General features: G+C 43.7%; 2 protein-coding genes across 3 annotated transcripts in view; one reads left to right on the forward strand and one right to left on the reverse strand.

Annotated features, from left to right (window-relative positions):
- Positions 1-15,598, reverse strand: part of cmah (cytidine monophospho-N-acetylneuraminic acid hydroxylase) — a 49,944-nt gene extending 34,346 nt beyond the window's left edge. Inside the window, exon 1 of the mRNA XM_084407306.1 lies at positions 15,528-15,598. The gene's annotated coding sequence lies outside the window, so the exon portion shown is untranslated. The remainder of the gene's footprint in view (positions 1-15,527) is intronic.
- Positions 1-18,432, forward strand: part of LOC311289364 (uncharacterized protein) — a 38,862-nt gene that overhangs the window by 10,810 nt on the left and 9,620 nt on the right. The window contains exon 1 of one of the 2 annotated variants that reach the window (XM_084407315.1): positions 13,646-13,834. The exons of the other annotated variant lie outside the window; for it this stretch is intronic. Within the exon in view, the coding sequence (XP_084263441.1) occupies positions 13,732-13,834 (103 nt within the window). The 5' untranslated portion in view covers positions 13,646-13,731. Of the gene's footprint in view, positions 1-13,645; positions 13,835-18,432 lie in introns of those variants that run through there. 2 annotated transcript variants of the gene reach the window in all.

The raw sequence follows: 18,432 nt of genomic DNA on the forward strand, positions 1-18,432 counted from the left end.
CTCAACCAGTAGAGCTAAATCAGCAGCGTAGCCCGCGCACAGACAGTGGGCTGGCTTACGCGAGACTTAGACTGATAGCACTTTGGCCTGCAAAGCGGGAACATCCAGGTTGTAAAACCTAACAAATGTGGAGGGGGAGGCCCAGCCCGCCGCTGCACAAATGTCATGAATGGGAATCCCACTGGACCACGCCCACGATGAGGCCATGCCTCTGGTGGAGTGTGCCCGAATGCCCAAGGGGCACTGCAGGTTTTTAGATGCGTAAGCAGCTGCGATAGCATCGACTATCCATCTGGACAGAGTGTGCTTCGAGGCGGCGAGACCCTTGGTGCGCCCACCAAACGAAACAAAAAGCTGCTCTGAACGCCTGAAGGCGGCGGAGCGCGAAATATAGCTTCTCAGCGCCCTAACTGGGCAGAGGAGGTGACTATCTGCCTCGCAGCCAGTAATCGGCAGGGCTGAAAGGGAAATGACCTGCGCTCTGAAGGGAGTGCCCAAAATTTTTGGGACGTACCCATGCCTCGGTCTGAGAATAACTTTAGAGTCATTAGGTCCGAACTCGAGGCACGCAGCGTTAGTGGATAACGCGTGAAGGTCTCCCACACGTTTTACTGAAGACAGTGCTATCAGAAAAACGGTTTTGAGCGTGAGGTATTTCATATCCACAGTTTCTAAAGGTTCAAAGGGATGTGCTTTCAGTGCGTCTAAGACCAGTGAAAGATCCCACATAGGAACCGAAGGGGGTCGCGGGGGGTTCATCCTCCTCGCTCCTCTAAGGAAGCGGATGACCAACTCGTTCCTTCCTAATGCGCGGCCCGGCTCTGACACAGAGAGCGCTGAAATGGCCGCGACATAGACTTTGAGCGTGGAGGGGGACCTGCCCGCGTCCAGTAGCTCTTGAAGGAAACACAATACTTGTGAGACCCCACATGTCTGTGGATTGAGCCCTTTGGTAGTGCACCATTTGTTAAACACAGACCATTTAGACGTGTAGAGCCGCCTCGTGGAGGGGGCTCTAGATTGTATGATCGTGTTCATCACCCCTTCTGGTAGATCAGCATGTAGTTGTTGAGGCTCCACGCATGCAGAGACCAGTGCTCTGGGTGGGGATGCCAAATCGAGCCGCGGGCTTGAGAGAGAAGGTCTCTCCGCACCGGAATCGGCCAGGGGGCTGAGTCTGCCAATTGTATGAGTTCCGGGAACCAAGCTTGGTTCTCCCAGAACGGGGCTATGAGGAGCACTGTGTGGCGCGCTTTCCTGACTCTCTCGATGACCTGAGGCAGCAGAGAGACTGGCGGAAACGCATATAGCGGGCCGCTGGGCCAAGACTGGGCCAGCGCGTCCTCGCTCTTTGAAAAGAACGCTGGGCAGTGTGCGTTGTCTATTGACGCAAAGAGGTCGACTTTCGCTCTGCCAAAGCGGCGCCACAGCGACTGGACTGTTTGAGGGTGTAGAGACCACTCCCCAGGGGGAACGTTGTCCCTGGACAGTCTGTCGGGGCCCTCGTTCAGATGGCCAGGCACATGCGATGCTCTCAGAGAGCGCAGAGAGTGCTGAGCCCATACGAGGAGGCGTTCCGTCAGGGCGCAGAGTTGCTTTGATCTGACACCGCCCTGGCGGTTCACATAGGCCACTACTGAAGTGTTGTCCGTGCGGACTAGAACATGGTGACCACGGAGGAAAGGGAGGAAGTGCATGAGCGCTTTCTCGACCGCGAGCATCTCTAGACAGTTTATGTGTAGGAGATTCTCCTGGTCTGACCAGTGGCCAAAGACCGGTCTGCCTTCGAAGAGCGCTCCCCAACCTAGGTTGGACGCGTCTGTAGAGACAACTTTCCGGTGTGAGACCACTCCCATATTCACTCCCGTGTGATACCATTCGGCTGCTAGCCAGGGCTGCAGGGCTGAGACACAGACCTGAGTCACTCTGATTAGCGAGCCGCCGGTCGCCCAGGCTCGATGGGATACGCGCGTTCTCAGCCAGCGTTGAAGCGGGCGCATGCGCAGTAAACCCAACTGAAGCACTGCTGCAGCTGAGGCCATATGCCCCAGAATGCGCTGAAATGCCTTCAGGGGAACCCGGTTGCCTTCTTTGAAGGATGCAGCGAGGCGCTGGATGCGGCGCGCGCGCTGCTCCGTCAATCTGGCCGTCATCGCCACCGAGTCCAGTTCTATTCCGAGAAAGGAAATCGACTGCCGGGGCGAGAGCGAGCTCTTTGTCCAGTTGACCGCTAGACCCAAAACCTCCAGGTGGTCGAGTAGCGCTGTTCTGTGAGACACAAGTTCTGTCTCTGACTGCGCTAGAACGAGCCAATCGTCCAAGTAGTTCAGGATTCGCATTCCCTGACTCCTCAGGGGAGCGAGAGCCGTGTCCATGCATTTCGTAAATGTACGGGGTGCTAAAGACAGGCCGAACGGCAGGACTGTGTATTGATAAGCTCGACCGTCGAAGGCGAATCTCAAAAATGGCCTGTGACGGGGAGTTATCTGGATCTGGAAGTAAGCGTCCTTCAGATCGAGAGAGATAAACCAGTCTCCTGGGCGAATTTGCGCGAGGATCTGTCTGGTTGTAATCATCCTGAACGGCCGTCTCATGAGGGCTTTGTTCAGATGTCTCAGATCTAAAATAGGTCTTAATGCTCCGTCCTTCTTGGGAACGAGGAAGTAACGGCTGTAAAAGCCTGACTCGCTCAGAGAAGGATGCACCTGTTCTATGGCCCCTTTTCGCAGCAGCTTTGTTATCTCTGCTTGAAGCAGATGTGCTGTTTCCAAACTCACTTTCGTTTCCGTCTGCGCTAGAAAGCGCGGAGGGCGACGAGCAAATTGGAGCGAATAACCGTGTCTTATGGTGTTGAGCACCCATTCTGACGCGCCCTGAATAGCCTCCCATGCTTTTGCATGCATAGCTAGGGGTCGAATGGTCTCTGGGTTCAGATCGCCGCGTTGCGCGGGATGGGGAACCTGTATCAGAGAAGACGGGGCGGCGCGCGCGCCGCCGATGCTCGGACACGAGGGCAGAAGAACAGGGCTGGCCGACTGTGCAGAATTTAGTAGCTCGATCTTGGACGATGGAGCGTGAACTGCTGTCAAACAACCCAGGCGCGAGGGCGGCGTGGGGATTATGGTGTCTGAAAGTGGGCGCGCGTGCTCGTGAGCTGGCGCGGGATATGCACTTATGACACGGCCAGTGTTTGGGGGCTTTATGAGGTTTGCAACCTGTCTGGCAGAGCGGGCAGTGGGCAGGTGTGAGCACAGGGCTGTGGGCACATTTCCTACACTTGATGCTCGAGCGGAAAGTTTCCGCTTTAAGAGATAGCGCTCTGGACGCGTTGCCATGGGAACCTGGTCTGTGTGAGGCAGTGAGCACATGGGAGTGGGCACTTTTTCTACACTTAAAACCCCTGCGGCTTGAGCCGTAGCAATTTGAGGTAACTGAGTGACAGAGCGAGCAGCGAGTAGTTGTGAGCACGGAAGTGTGGGCACTTTTACTACATTTAGTGCTCGAGCGGTGTGAGGCCGCTTTATGAGAGAGCGCTCTGGGCGCGTTACCATGGGGATTGCACTTGTGTGAAGCAGTGAGCACATGGGTGTGGGCACATTTTCTACACTTAAAGCACTTATACTCTTTTTGAGATTTATCTGGGTCGCCGTGAAAACGGCGTTTGTGTGCAGGCGAGCGAGTGTAATTACTGGCTCGTTGGCTGCGGTGTGTGCTGCTGCAGTAGCCTGAACATAGGGGACTGACAGAGCTGTGCGTTTTGATGGCGGTCCGGCCGTAGCGGGACTCAACCATCTTTTCCTCCTTGCGGATGCTAGGAGGACTTCGCGGGCTCGGGCTTCAACGCGATCTTGGACCGCGGGCCCCGTGGGGGCGGCGGTCTGTGACGGCTGGTCGAGCGCGACCTGGGGCGATTGCCCTGGCGCCGCTGCGAAGCGTTGGGGGGCCTGGAAGAGCGCTGGTTAGAGCTGCGCACAGGAGGCTGAGTTTGAGGGCGGCCTGTGGCTGAGCTCGAACGGCGGGGCAGGAAGAGGTCCATCGCCTGCGACGCCTTCTGTACCTCAGAGAACCGATCCACAATTCCGCTGACCGCAGGGCCAAAGAGGCCGGTGGGCGAGAGTGGTGCGTTCAGAAACACAGCGCGCTCTGACTCACTCATGTCCGCGAGCGTCAACCATAGATGTCTGTCGATGACGGTGAGCGCGGCCATGGATCTGCCGATGGCTTGAGCAGCGGTCTTGGTAGCGCGCAGCGCGAGATCCGTAGCGCTGCGGAGATCGGTAAAGGCAGACTGATCCGAGCCCTTCTCGTCCAGTTCACGGAGGAGGTCGGCTTGAAGGATCTGAAGAATAGCCATTGAGTGCAGGGCGGAAGCAGCCTGGCCGGAGGCGGCGAAAGCGCGGCCGGCGAGAGCTGAGGTGGTCCTGCAGGCTTTAGACGGCAGGGCAGACTTTGAGCGCCATCTAGCAGACGGCGGGCAAAGGTGCGTTGCCACAGCATCCTCAACGGCGGGGATGCCATTATAGCCGTTCTCGGCGGCTCCGTCCACCTGGGAGAGAGCCGAGGAGACTGGCGAGCGGAGTCTGGTGGAGAACGGAGCGTTCCAGGACTTAGAGAGCTCGGCGTGGAGCTCAGGCAGGAAGGGTGCTGACCTAGAGGCAGGCGCAGGGCGGCGGCTAGGCAGAAAAAACCCGTCAAGGCGATTGGCCTCCGGCTCCTTAGGTGGAGACCAATCCAGTCCCATTCTCTCGACCGCTAAAGTGAGGAGGCGGAGAAGCTCTGCGTCAACACTAGCGCGGGTTCGAGAAGACTCCAGAGTAGAGGGGGCGGAGCGGTGAGAGCCCGACCACTCCTCGCTGTCAGACGCGAGCAGAGAGCAGCTGTCAGCGGCATCATCTGCATCATCCCCCAGGGCGACGGCAGTGCGGGCAGTGGCCGGCCGCTGCGCGTCGGAGAAGGGTGGGGGGGAAGGAGAGAGCGAGGCTCGCGGGAGAGGTTCCGGCGAGCGCTCAGCTGTAGCGTCCAGTTCCGGCGGCCTTAGAGAGCGACGTTTTTTCTTTCGTGGCCCGGAAGAAGCGGCCGGAGAAGATGGAGTGTCTTCGAATTTAGCGAGTCGAGCCCGTAGGGTCGACATCGGTAAATCTTCACACTGTTCGCAGCCGCCCTCGGAGAGAGCGCGAACAGCGTGGTCAAAACCCAGGCAGAGAGCGCACAGCACGTGGCGGTCTCCGTCGCTGAGCGAGGCTCTGCACGAGCCACAGGATGTGCGAGGCATTTGAAACAACGCCTCGCGCTCTTTTAGATGCAAGTGTGTCGCGGCGGACACACACACACACACAAAACAGAGCAGAAAAGGATATAAGGCCGGATGGCGCAGCAGGCAGGGAAGGCTGAAGGCGGCGAGCGGCCGGCGTCCTCAGGCTGAGATCCTCGGCGTGCTGGTCGCTGGATTCAACGGCGGCTTCCTCGGAGATCAGCGATGCGAAGAGCTTCGCTGAAGAGACAGAAATCAGCGAAGCAGCCTCTGTTCCTTGCTTATATACTCTAAGCCACACCCCTAATGACGGGCTGTGACGCACTAAGCGCGCCAAGCGCGCTCATTGGACGTGACGTCACGCGCAAGGCTCAGCCATAGGCTGCTGCAGTTGCCGCAGAGCAGCCAATGGGCACGCGACTCGCTTGCCCTAGGTCTGCAGGCTGCCGCACTGCGTTGACAAAGTTTAAAAAATTAGGATAATTTTTGGCTTCAGTATCTCGTGAAAGGAGACTTTCCCGCAGCGTAAGCTAGCTTACGCAATACGAGAGAACCTCTCGTAAGAGAACAATATCTTCATTCAAATTAGGATCAAATCTGTAAAATATAACAGTTTTCTCTGAAACCTTTAATGAAGTGTGCATTGAGAGATATAAAGGCCTCATACAGCTCAATTTACTGTCTCTGCAATTTTCCACTGATAACAATTCTTTCTAGCTTTCTGTTTCAGTAAATTCGTTGTTTCACACGGGGCTAAAGGCACGTGTATTTACGTGCATGTGGTTTCATGCATGTGAAATTGTCTACGGATGTGGGAATCAAGTTTTTGGCGTGAATTATTAATAAGATAGGTTTAGGACGAATATACTATATATAATATTTAGAGAATATACAGTTTGTACAGTATAAAAATCATCATGTCTATGGAGAGTCCCCATAAAACATGAAAACACAATGTGTGTGTGTGTTTCATTCTCTTCACATGACATCATGTCAGAGAGATACGGGATACTTTGAATATCAGAGCAAGTTTACATTTATGTGTCTCAAACCGTAGTTAATGTATATATGGACTTCACCCTGTGCTGCAATATACATTTAGTTTTATATTTATTTACAGAAATCAGAAAATTGCTGATGTTATCGGATTTTCAGGTGAGAGTTGTCCTAGACGTGGCGCGGCGCTGAGCTGCGCGTCCGGTGTGCGGCCCCCTCCAGTGTCTCCGGACAAGATGGCCGCCGTCAAGCCAGTGTCTCCGGACAAGATGGCCGCCGTCAAGCCAGTGTCTCCGGACAAGATGGCCGCCGCCGCCGAGCCTATGTCTCCGGACAAGATGGCCGCCGCCGAGCCAGTGTCTCCGGACAAGATGGCCGCCGTCAAGCCAGTGTCTCCGGACAAGATGGCCGCCGTCAAGCCAGTGTCTCCGGACAAGATGGCCGCCGCCGCCGAGCCTATGTCTCCGGACAAGATGGCCACCGCCGAGCCTGTGTCTCCGGACAAGATGGCCACCGCCGAGCCTGTGTCTCCGGACAAGATGGCCACCGCCGAGCCTGTGTCTCCGGACCTGGCCGCCCGAGGGGAAGTCTCCGCCCTGGCCGCCCGATGGGTCGTCTGCTTCGCCCTGGCCGCCCGATGGACTGTCTGTTTCACCCTGGCCACCGGCTAAGCCATCACCCCCTGTTCCTGTTCCCCTTCATGGACCTGGCCCCCCATCCCTCCCCCTGATCCTCCACCGTTCCACCTCCCTCCTGGACTTTTGTTTTGTAGTTGTGTCTTGGAGCGTCTGGTAGCCGCTCCGTAGAGGGGGGGTTATGTCACAGTGTCTGGTTTGGGTTTCTCTGGGTAACTACTAGAGGTCCTCTTCTTCCACGGTGTCATTCACTCATTTAACTACATTTCCTATCATCCTGTTCTGTCACTCATTGATCATTACACACAGCTGTTTCCCGTCACCTTGTTTGTATCTGTGTATATATACCCTGTCTGTTTCAGTGTTTGTCATGGAGTCCTTGTTTGATGTCCGCATTTCCATGTTTCCATGCCTGTATTGTTTCGTGTTTTCTGGACTGCCTTTGTTGGATTTTGACCTTTTGCCTGACTTGGATTATGATTACGGATTACCCTAATAAATTGCTGTTGTCTGCCCCTTCAGGAAACAGCTCATAACACTACACGTTTAACCACATTACTTATTGTGATGTGGATTCTTTTGCTATACTATAAATAGCTTTTAGCAACTGTAACCAGTTCTCACTCTCGCTGGAACATTTTTGCCGTCTACAAAGCAAGATTTCAGGCTCTCTAGCTTTCTCCCATGTCTCAACCACTTGCTTTGTGTCATTCGTATTTATTTCACTATGTTATGACCATATATACGAAGCTAGAAATACCCAGCTGTTTCCAATTCTACTTTCTTTGTACACCTTTGTTCCTTTAATTGTGCCTTTACTTGCTAAATCACCAAAGGTCCATGGCCCAAATTCAGTGCCTACTACCATACAGTTGTAAGGACCACCCATTGGCCCAACGACGGAATCCGATGGTGGGCGAAGGAATAATGTGTGTATGTCTTTTCAGCACTCCAGTGAAGTTCACTTAATTTATTAGAATTTAGTTTCAATATTACTTTAGCTCCACGCTTAATCTGACTCCAATTTCAAATGATAATCAAATTTAGATCGTGTTTCTGATTAGAAAAAACCCCACTTTCAAGTTTGACCGTATTTTCATTTTTCGGTCAAATTGCCTTTTGGAGTGCTTGGGGCACGTCTATGATATAGCATTTTTTAAATACTAAGAAGGCTCAACACATCATGAAGCTTTGTTGGAAGTGTCACCAGGGGCTCTACACATCCAGCATTGAGAACATTGTTTGTGTGCACAGAGTTTACTAAAATGAACTCACTGAACCTGTGTCCGCCGGCATTTTACAGTCAAAAACAATCGATTTTTCTTTTTAGTGAATGCAGCACAATCACGAACATAAATTAACTTTAAAGGCGATTTTCTCAATATATCGATTATTTTGCACCCTCAAATTCCAGATTTTCAAATAGTCCAAATTGTCCTACACTCTAAAAACTAATTCAGAGGACCTTTAGTCATTACTTAAATAAATATATTGTTGTGAAATAAAAAATCAAGTTCTGAGATGCTGTTAGACTTTTTACTTGTAATTGTTATTTTATTGAGCTGGGATGACACACAAATTATGCCTATTGATTCAATATACTATCATGACTTGTCAGAGTTTAACATTTTCAGTTAATCAAAAATTAATTTAATTTTAAGTTCTGTTAATGTAAAAAACAATTTGATGACGTGTAAACGGTCCACAGTTTCCTTGTGCATGTTTTGGCCAGAGGAGTGTGGCCACAGCTGAAACTCGCTGAAGCGTAAGTAATTTTATGCTTACACATATTCGCATTCGCTCAGGATTCTGTTGGTGATAGCCTACTGTAACCGAATACCGAAATCTGGAAGTCCTTACTCTGAAATTTGAGCAGTGTTGATAGTATACGTTAGTCTGTGTGCCGAGGTAAAGTTAGCTAGTAGCTGTAGCCTGTCACTGACTGATTGAGTATAGCTAACGTTATACTATTTGTTCAGATACTTTGCTCAAAACAAGTCGGAGTTATGTAGGGCCCTATGAATTCCGTTTTAGTTTTCCAAATTTCGTTTTTATTGTTGACAGGCGCCCGCGCATGTTACTGAGAGAGAGAGAGAGAGAGAGAGAGAGAGAGAGACCCTCCTCCGGCCGCGCTCGCGCATTCTCACAGTCTTCAAACTGTCTTGCTCTCCCTCCCTCCCTCGCGCATGTTAACGTTAATCAAAATTGATATTACGATCAAAATCAATAGAGAATTGACACGATGGTAATAGGTCGGAAGTCCGAAGTTTCACGTTAAGCATTCAGAGATTTTTTTTTCTCCCTGAGTTACCGCTGGGTGTGAATTGTACTAAAATAACGTTGCCTTATCTTCTCTGAAAAGCGTTCCGCACATTCAGCTGACGAACGAAACCTATCCAGTGATGAAATGTTTTCTGTGTTCAAACTTCACAGAGGCAATTTATGAGATCAATGTAGATCGGAGGAGAACAAAAAAGTGTTGGCTGATTTTTATTGACAGATTGTCACACTCTACAGCCAATGATATCGTTAACAGTGTGTGCGCGCCTGTCCAATGACAGTGTAGTGACCATTCATTTCAATTGAATGTTTGATTTGAAGTGATAAGTACACAGGTTGATTTCTAAGAAAATATATGCTTTACATTGTATTAGAAAGGACATGGTAATACAGTTCATTTAAATGTTTTGAAAGGGAAATATATTAAAAGATGAATGTTACATGTATGTTTAAAAGAGTAATCAACTTCAAATCAAATCAAATCAAAAGGGCTCAACTTAACTCTTGCAGAGATCAACTTAATTATTAAGTTCATGTTACTTAGAAATGTGTTTTATTGTGGCCAAAAAACTGCTTCACCTAACTTAAAACATTATGTTGGATCAACTTAATTACTTGCATTCATGTTGAAAATTATTAAGTTCATGTTACTTAGAAATGCGTTTTATTGTGGCCCAAAAAAAGTAATTCACCATACTCAAAACATCGCTTTGAATTAATGTAATTCTGCCAGTAGTCTTAACATAAAAATTCTAGTGGAAAACGTTAAGGGACCGTTCGGTATTTATGTAAAGGGCCACCGGAGGAAAATAGGGGAGGGTCATGTCTTTTTATTCTTTGTTGAGGGGAGGGTCATCCAACTTTTTTTAGTCTAGGGGGAGGGTCACCCAACTTTTATATTCATTAAAACAGCAACATTTCAAAGTGTCTTGTTTGGTGCTATTTTTTTTCCATTTAGCTCCATGTTGATCTCGCGTTATCAGCCCCCCATCGATATCAGATGGGTCTGACCCAACAAAAATCCAGTTTGGTGCTGTTTGACAGTTAACATGTGATGTGAATGTACGTCGAGTTTTACAGTATTGGGACTGAGGCGCCAGAACTGCAGCTGATAGAATGTGCGCTGTAGCACGATACTACCATATTTTAGTTTCGATTCTTATTTTGTTTCCACGATGTGTAAGATGTAGGGCTACCACATCTTTAAATTACTATTAGTATTATTTAAGTTAACAGAATAAAATACGTAGACCTAGGCTACCACAAAAACTAGTTGAGGATAAATTCATTAAAATTGGGCAATTCCAGCGTTATGGACGTGGCATTTGCAGTCAAAACTTGAAATATAAATTCTCCGAAAATGCATTTAATACCAATATTTTGAAACGTCTGTTAATATATCCATACTCCCTTAAGAAAGGAGTCAAGACATTAGATAAATATCAGTCTACACATGCGTTTTATATTTAATATATGAGGGAAATACACATGTGACGTGACACAAAAAATCTTTAACTTTTAGGTGGCAAAATATTTTTTAGTAATTCTATGAATTACACTGTGCAAACCAAAAGATATATACCCACCGGATGAAGAACCTCCACAGCCTCCACAGAACATAAAATATTATTTTTATTTTATTTTTCGTGTTGGCATTTATGTAAAAAAAATAAATAAAAATAATGTTATGGGCGTGACAGTTCTCCGTTACGGACATGACTGCTCTGAAAGCGACTTTAAAAATTTCACAGAGACCTCAAACAGAAAGCACAAAGCCTTTCTTTAAAGTGAATTTCGTTTTTTTTATTAATTGTATCTTAATTTTAATCAATGTTTCATCAACCAATTGTCTGGATTAAATAAATAAGAAGTAAATATAGTAGAAAATAGATAATCATGACACGGAGGCGCGGGAGAGTGAACTGGACTCTTGTCTCATAAATGAACTGAAACTTAGCGTAAGGTAGGCTACTTGCCTCACAGACCTGAGAAATATATAGAAAGCTTTAAATGTCTACTTTTAAACAGAACAATTCAAAACGAAGGAAAACAGACTGCTTTCTGCTTATGAAATGTGCATTTCTCTCTGGTGCGTTCTGAGAAGATTGCGACGCATCGTCAACTTCATCTTTGCAGTCGACACAGAAAACACTTGTTTATTAATAAACAATTAAAATGTCTCCTTGCTATATTTGACATAGGCCTATTAATAATCATTACTTTTGCTGGTTCTTTGTGACAGCTTTTAGATGCTTTGTTGGCAGCGCCACCCACATGTTGAACGAGTCACACCGCATCAGCACCGAAAGCATGATTTTTTTTTTCAAATCTAAAATCAAAAATCGTGATACGAATCGAATCGTAGGTTTGGTCTAATCGTTACAGCCCTAGTAATATGAAAAACAATGGCTATCTGAACATCTTTGCCAAGCACAAACCAGTACAGAAGTAGGCTAATCAATAAATTATCGGGGAGGGTCATGCCTTTTTTCACAATCATCTTGGAGGGTCATAGAAAAATGTATTGCTGGCGAAGGGAGGGTCATGTCTTTTTTGACTACAGATCTCAAAACTCCTCCGGTGGCCCCTTAAATAAAAAACGAACAGTCCCTAACATATTTTTTTTTGTTGACCCAATGTTTTATTTTTTAGAGTGTATCCTAACAAACCATAGATCAATGGAAAGCTTATTGATTCAGCTTATTTAATCTCAATTTCAAAACATTTACCCATGTGACTGGTTTTGTGGTCCAGGGTCACATATATCAAGCCTTGGCAGTTTTTGTAATCAGTTTGAATTTATTTTCTTTTTATAATAAACACAAATGCAAAGGTAAATAAAACTTTATTATTAAAGTGTAAAATACAATAATCATGCTTTGAGTCAGAGGTGTAGTCAGCCCTGGGCTTCTAGGTGTTAGGGGTTTAATGACGCATCAGTTACGGCAGTGGTTCCCAATTCCAGTCCTCGGGACCCCTTGCACTGCACATTTTGTATGTCTCTCTTATCTGACACACTCAGTTCAGTTCATAGAGTCTCTCCTAATGAGCTGATGATCTGGTTCAGGTGTGTTAAATAAGGGAGACATACAAAATGTGCAGAGCAAGGGGTCCCGAGGACTGGAATTGGGAACCACTGAGTTACGGTATACTCCTGTTGTTAAATAATTACTCCTGTTGTCTCCCCCTTCAGGAAACAGCTCATAACACTACACGTTTAACCACATTCTCCCCTTTTTGTGAGATTACTTATTGTGATGTGCATTATTTTGCTATACTATAAATAGCTTTTAGCAACTGTAACCAGTTCTCACTCTGGCTGGAACATTTTTGCCGTCTACAAAGCAAGATTTCAGTCTCTCTAGCTTTCTCCCATGTCTCAACCACTTGCTTTGTGTCATTCGTGTTTATTTCACTATGTTATGACCATATATACGATGCTAGAAATACCCAGCTGTTTCCAATTTTAATTTCTTTGTACAACTTTGCTCCTTTAATTGTGCCTTTAATTGCTAAATCACCAAAGGTCCATGGCCCAAATTCAATGCCTACTGCCATACATTATATACCAGCAAGTTACTTTGTTTAATGTCTTCCAGATATTCATTGCATTTAATCCACTGTAACCCAGACCATAAACAGTCATGTGCTCGTCTGAAGCTTTAGAAGCTTTTCTTTATCTTATTAATAGTTTTATTGTTAATTTTTTTTTTTTTATAGCAAGGATCAAACTAATTTTTATAATACCTTGTATTATTCTTTTTAGCTTTTTTAATGGTTAATCTCCATGTAACCTTATTCAGACATTTTTTACGATTTTTTAAGATTTTCAGTTCGTTAAAAAGATTTTCAGTTCGGGCTGTGCCTGACTCCCTTATCTCTAACCTGCATTTTATACGTTTTTCTGTTGAAAACTTCTTGTATTTCAGTCTCAGAGCTCTCAGTCTTCATTTGTTTTCTACTTTCAATCTTAGTTTTTACTAACCACTGTAAAAGTCTGTCTATATATACAACAATGTATTATACAACAAGATGTATCCATTTTGTAAAGTTTGGAACTTTTCTACTGTTAATCAATACGGTATTTTTTATGTATTTCATTGAAAATTTATGCTGTATTTATTCAAAAACTGAATTATTAAAATTTCTGTTTTTATTTTTGATTGTAATCATCTGTAAAATAACAGTGTTATACAATAATACAATACAATACAATACAAATAAACATTTGCACTTTTAAGAGTAGATTTAAATGTGGGTACTTTTATTTTAACTCGAGTAGCCTACATTTCTAATAAAAAATATATATATAAAAAAAAGAGAGACTCTCGTTACTTTATTTTAATGCAATACATACACGTTAAGAAATGTGTAGTTAATAACAAGCGCGCGCAGTCTCTTTTGGAGCGATGCCCCATTCAGTAATGAATCACTCTTTAGAGTCGATTCCGTTCAAGACTATTTTGCAAAACTGTAAATTGATTCGCGAATCAGTTTGAATGATTTGTTCAGTTCCCTGCACGCACTGAATCGCCTTGAGCGGGAATTAAAGAACATCATGAGCATTGGATGAAGTGGAAGACATACAGTCGTATTGTTTGCCAGCTCATCTCTTCATCAGTTGGACATCTGCGTATGCATGTCAGCATCATTCATGTGAACGATTCCACAGGTAGGTACAGCTACATGCGATTTCATTTCATACAGGCAATACATTTTACAAACAGATCATTACGCATATCACTACTACAAAGTATGACATTACCAGTTTTTGGACATAGGCTATAACTTAATGTTTACATTAAATATGACAACCAGCAGTTTAAATGCGCCTGCAGAAATATACATTTGATTACACTTTGGAGAGCATATGCGATCATGTGCAGCTGATCGTGGTTTGAGTTCAGATATCAGCGGTCATGAGCGCGAGGCGAGCACTGTCTGTGAACCGTTCTCACTTTCTCCTTCGGGTGTGTCAGACAGTTCATCCGTTTACATGCCTGAACGCAAAACTCCGCAGGTTCTCTTTATTTTGACATTGTCTAATGATTAATATTGTCTTACAGAGATAATAACTTTTACTTGAGTAAATATTTCATCAAGTAGCCTACTTTAGTACAGTTTTTGGATACTCAACCCATCTCCGTCTTTAAAGGGATACTCCACTTTTTTCGGAAATATGCTCATTTTACAACTCCCCCAGAGTTAAACAGATGAGTTTTACCGTTTTAGAATCCATTCAGCCGAACTCCGGGTCTGACGGTACCACTTTTAGCATAGCTTAGCATAGATCATTGATTCAGACGAGTCCAGTAGCATTTCTTTCAAAATGACCAAAGAGTTTCAATATTTTTCCTATTTAAAACTTGACTCTTCTGTAGTTAAACCGTGTACTAAGATCGACGGAAAATGAAAAGTTGCGATTTTCTAAGCCTATATGGCTAGGAACTACTCTCATTCCGGCGTAATAATCAAGGAACTGTGCGGCCGTAACATGGGTGCAGCAGGCGTAGTGATATGACGCAGCGCCTAGTTTTAAATAGGAAAAATATTGAAACTCTTTGGTCATTTTGAAAGAAATGCTACTGGACTCGTCTGAATCAATGATCTATGCTAAGCTATGCTAAAAGTGGTACCGTCAGACCCGGAGTTCGGCTGAATGGATTCTAAAACGGTAAAACTCATCTGTTTAACTCTGGGGGAGTTGTAAAATGAGCATATTTCCGAAAAAAGTGGAGTATCCCTTTAAGCCTAGAATACAACCACATTTGAGCTAAATAGTTTGCATAAAATTCCAAAACAGACATCTGAACATTGGATAAAGCTAGGGTCAAAATAATAATAAAAAAAGGTTAAAAAAAAGACAGATAAATATTTTTACAGAGGCGATTTTAAATATCTGTTTTTATCATTCCATAAATAAGAAAATACTGTCAACAGCCAGAAAAAAAAAAATATTTTCACCCTATTTTAAGGAATAAACTTAAATATATGTATGGCAAATAATATTTATACAAATCCCTTTTTAAAGCCCTTCTGAATACGGAATACAACTGTAAGTTTGGTGAATGTAAAGCTGCTAAACTGGAGATTTCTTACTTAAATTTCACAGCATTTAAAGGTATTGAAATTGAAATCTACAGATGCAAATACATAAGTGTGATCAAATAAACACTTAAAAGTGTATTTTATGTGATTTCTTTCCACTAGTCTGAAAGAAGAAAGGTTGGAAGCAAAATCTCAAAATTGACCAGTGCATGAATAAAACAATGGTTTTGCTGGTTATTTCTTGCCTAAAGTTTTCAAATACTCTTAAAATTATAACAAATAAAAGATTTTCATATACACATATGGTGGAACATTACCTTTGTAGTGTCTTGAATTCTGCTGTAAATGTGAGTGAGTGGCTTCTATCAGTTTAGAGAGACTTTGTGCTGCAGCCCATGAACGTTCGAGGTCTTTATCAGGACGTTTCAAGAACAGGGCGCAACCATCACGTCACATGCGAGACTCTTTTTAATTTGAGTATATGCAACAACAAAGCCCCCCCCCCCCCCCCCCCAAAAAAAAAACCTGTCAAACCTGAACATCAAAAAGACTGAAAAGATGGCATTTCTTGTCACTGCACTGACACGAGTACAGAAATTGCTCATTGAGTAAAGCAAGTTAAGCAACATACTGTAGGCTGCATTAATACTGTACAGTTTCGTGTTATTTTTTTTTTTAAATCAAGCAACATTAAATACACACTTTAATACAAATTCAAGTATTAAACATTTATGTCACTGTGCTGAAAGTAGAAGATGCTGAGTGAGAGAGAGATATAATGGCCTCATATAGCTCTACTGCCCCTGTCTGTAATTTTCCACTGATAGGCCTACCCATTCTTTCTAGTTTATCAGTTACCATTAATTACATAATAGCTGCCATGTATAAGTAGGGTGGTTTGTTTCAGTAAATATCCCATCTCCTGTCTGTCAGATCTTATTATTCTAAACCAGCCAGTAAAGAATCTGAGATCGGCAGATAAATTATTGCTCCAGGTACCGCGGTCCCAACTCAAGCGAAAAGGTGATCGCACCTTTTCAATAGCCGGTCCTGGGTTATGGATTATCCGCTCTGTCCCCACTATGCCTTCTTTTAACCCTTTGGTGTTCTTTGGGGTCTTTTTAACCCGCAAAGGACTTTTGCTGAATTTTTAAAAAATGTTTCCTTTGTCCAAATGGCATGAAACTTTGTACGGCTCTGAACCCTTTCTAGATCTTTTTTTTTTTTTTATTGTAATGATATCTGTTTTTATGAAAAAAAAAAAATAGTCACACTCGTGGTCTTCGGGGTCCCTGGAGACCCCGCATAGAAAATGGACAGTACAAAAAATGCTAAACTTTGACAAAAAAAAAAGTCATTTTTATTGTTAGAATTGTGATTTCATAATATTTAGATATGAATCCATCTGGAAAAACTTGTGAAAAGATGTCTTTCAGTTAGTCAAATAGCAAATAACATATAGTGGAGCTCTATAGCCATCTAGTGGCTAAAATTATCATTTTTTACTTTTAAACTACATTTTCCAAAATATGGGCAACAATTTTACACTAAACCATGTAAAATTATCCATGTTATCCCCATAAATGACATTGAGAAATTTGGGTCTTTTACAAAGTGAATTTTCCATAAAAAGCTGTTTTTGTATAAAAACCTATAAAAAAAATATATATTTTTTTTATTTATTTATTTATATCAATTTAAAATATATCATAAATCCTCAAAAAACTGCACAAATGTGGAGTAAAAATATTAATAAACAGAGTAAAATATAATATATATTAAAAAATATATATATACTGATTATACTGGAGTGTATTATAATGGAGTGATTAGCAACACCTGAAAAGCACGTTACTTCCGTCAACAAAACTCCGCTCCTCACCACCATAGGCTCACCACGAGGCTTCTCGGGTGCTGCGAGCAAATCACTCCGCCGAAGTAGCAGTGCTTCGCCTTCTGAGAATATAGTTCCCAGTATGTATACTAGAAGATGGCTGTGTCTCATGTGACCTCGTTATTTGTACACACTGTGACTATATGAATCACAACATGTAGATAGAAAAATGTTGTCGTTATTTTGTCACTTATTGGGAGCAGTATGCTAGCTGGAGCCGTTTACCTCCAGTCTTTGTGCTAAGCTAGGCTAGCGGTGGGTGCGTCAGACAGAGTTACGGCGGGCATACACTGTGCGATGTCTGTGCGATTTCAGTTAGGTACCTACTCACACTGAACGAGTAGATCGCATGCGATGTAGAGCCTAAGCTCAGGATTTATGTGCTCACACTATACGGTCCAAACGTCGAGCTGTGACTTCACTGCTCACACTATACATGTGTAATATGCGCGAATCAGCGCGATAAACCCTCGTGCCCGGTTGCGCCTATAGATGATATCATGTATCCAGAGATATTGTCAAAACAAGCGTCAGCTATCAATATCAAGATGATTTAGCATTTCCAATTTATGTATTAAATTATTATTATTATTATTGTATGTATTATTATTATTAGGGAAGTCCTAGGCTTCTTGTATTATTAAAGTGATAGGCTGTTATAATTAAATTGCCACGCAATAATTTCATAGCGCATCACCGCAAAACCAACGCGCTGTGAGGATAATAAAATATTACATATGTAAAAAATGAATCATGAGTCTTGTAATTTTCATTAAAAAAATTGAGGTGATCATTAAAAATATTATGTATATTTTATTAAGAAAATTGTGGTTAGGGTTTTATTGAAAATATTGAGAAAATTTCACTAATAACACCAAGAGATGCATTTTCCTATTTTTTTTAAGGAAACATACACAATTTTAAGGCTTGAATTGAGGAAATGATAAACCTCATAAAATTAAGGAAAAGGGGCTACCTATTTATTTTAAGAGAATTAGCTCATTTATGCGGTTTTATTTAGAGACACCATTGTTTGTTCCCAGCATGCTTTGCACATGGCTGGAAATGGAGAGTAAATCTTGAAATTAAGTGTTATTTCATGTGTTTTTGAGTAAAGGGAAAAATCTGTTAATGTTTAATGTTCAGGTATGTTTGACATTTAAAAGAGTTTCTATTATGTTAAAGTTTTTATCGTTACCATTGTGCAGAAGAGTCGGGCTTATGGTTAGGTTGTGAATAACTGCATTTTTTAAATATTCTGAAGCATATTGTTACATACATGTAGCAATAACTCTGCTAATGATAGTGCAGTAACAAGTTTGATTCTG

Source organism: Rutilus rutilus, assembly GCF_951802725.1.
Source record: "Rutilus rutilus genome assembly, chromosome: 4".
NCBI lineage: Eukaryota > Metazoa > Chordata > Actinopteri > Cypriniformes > Leuciscidae > Rutilus > Rutilus rutilus.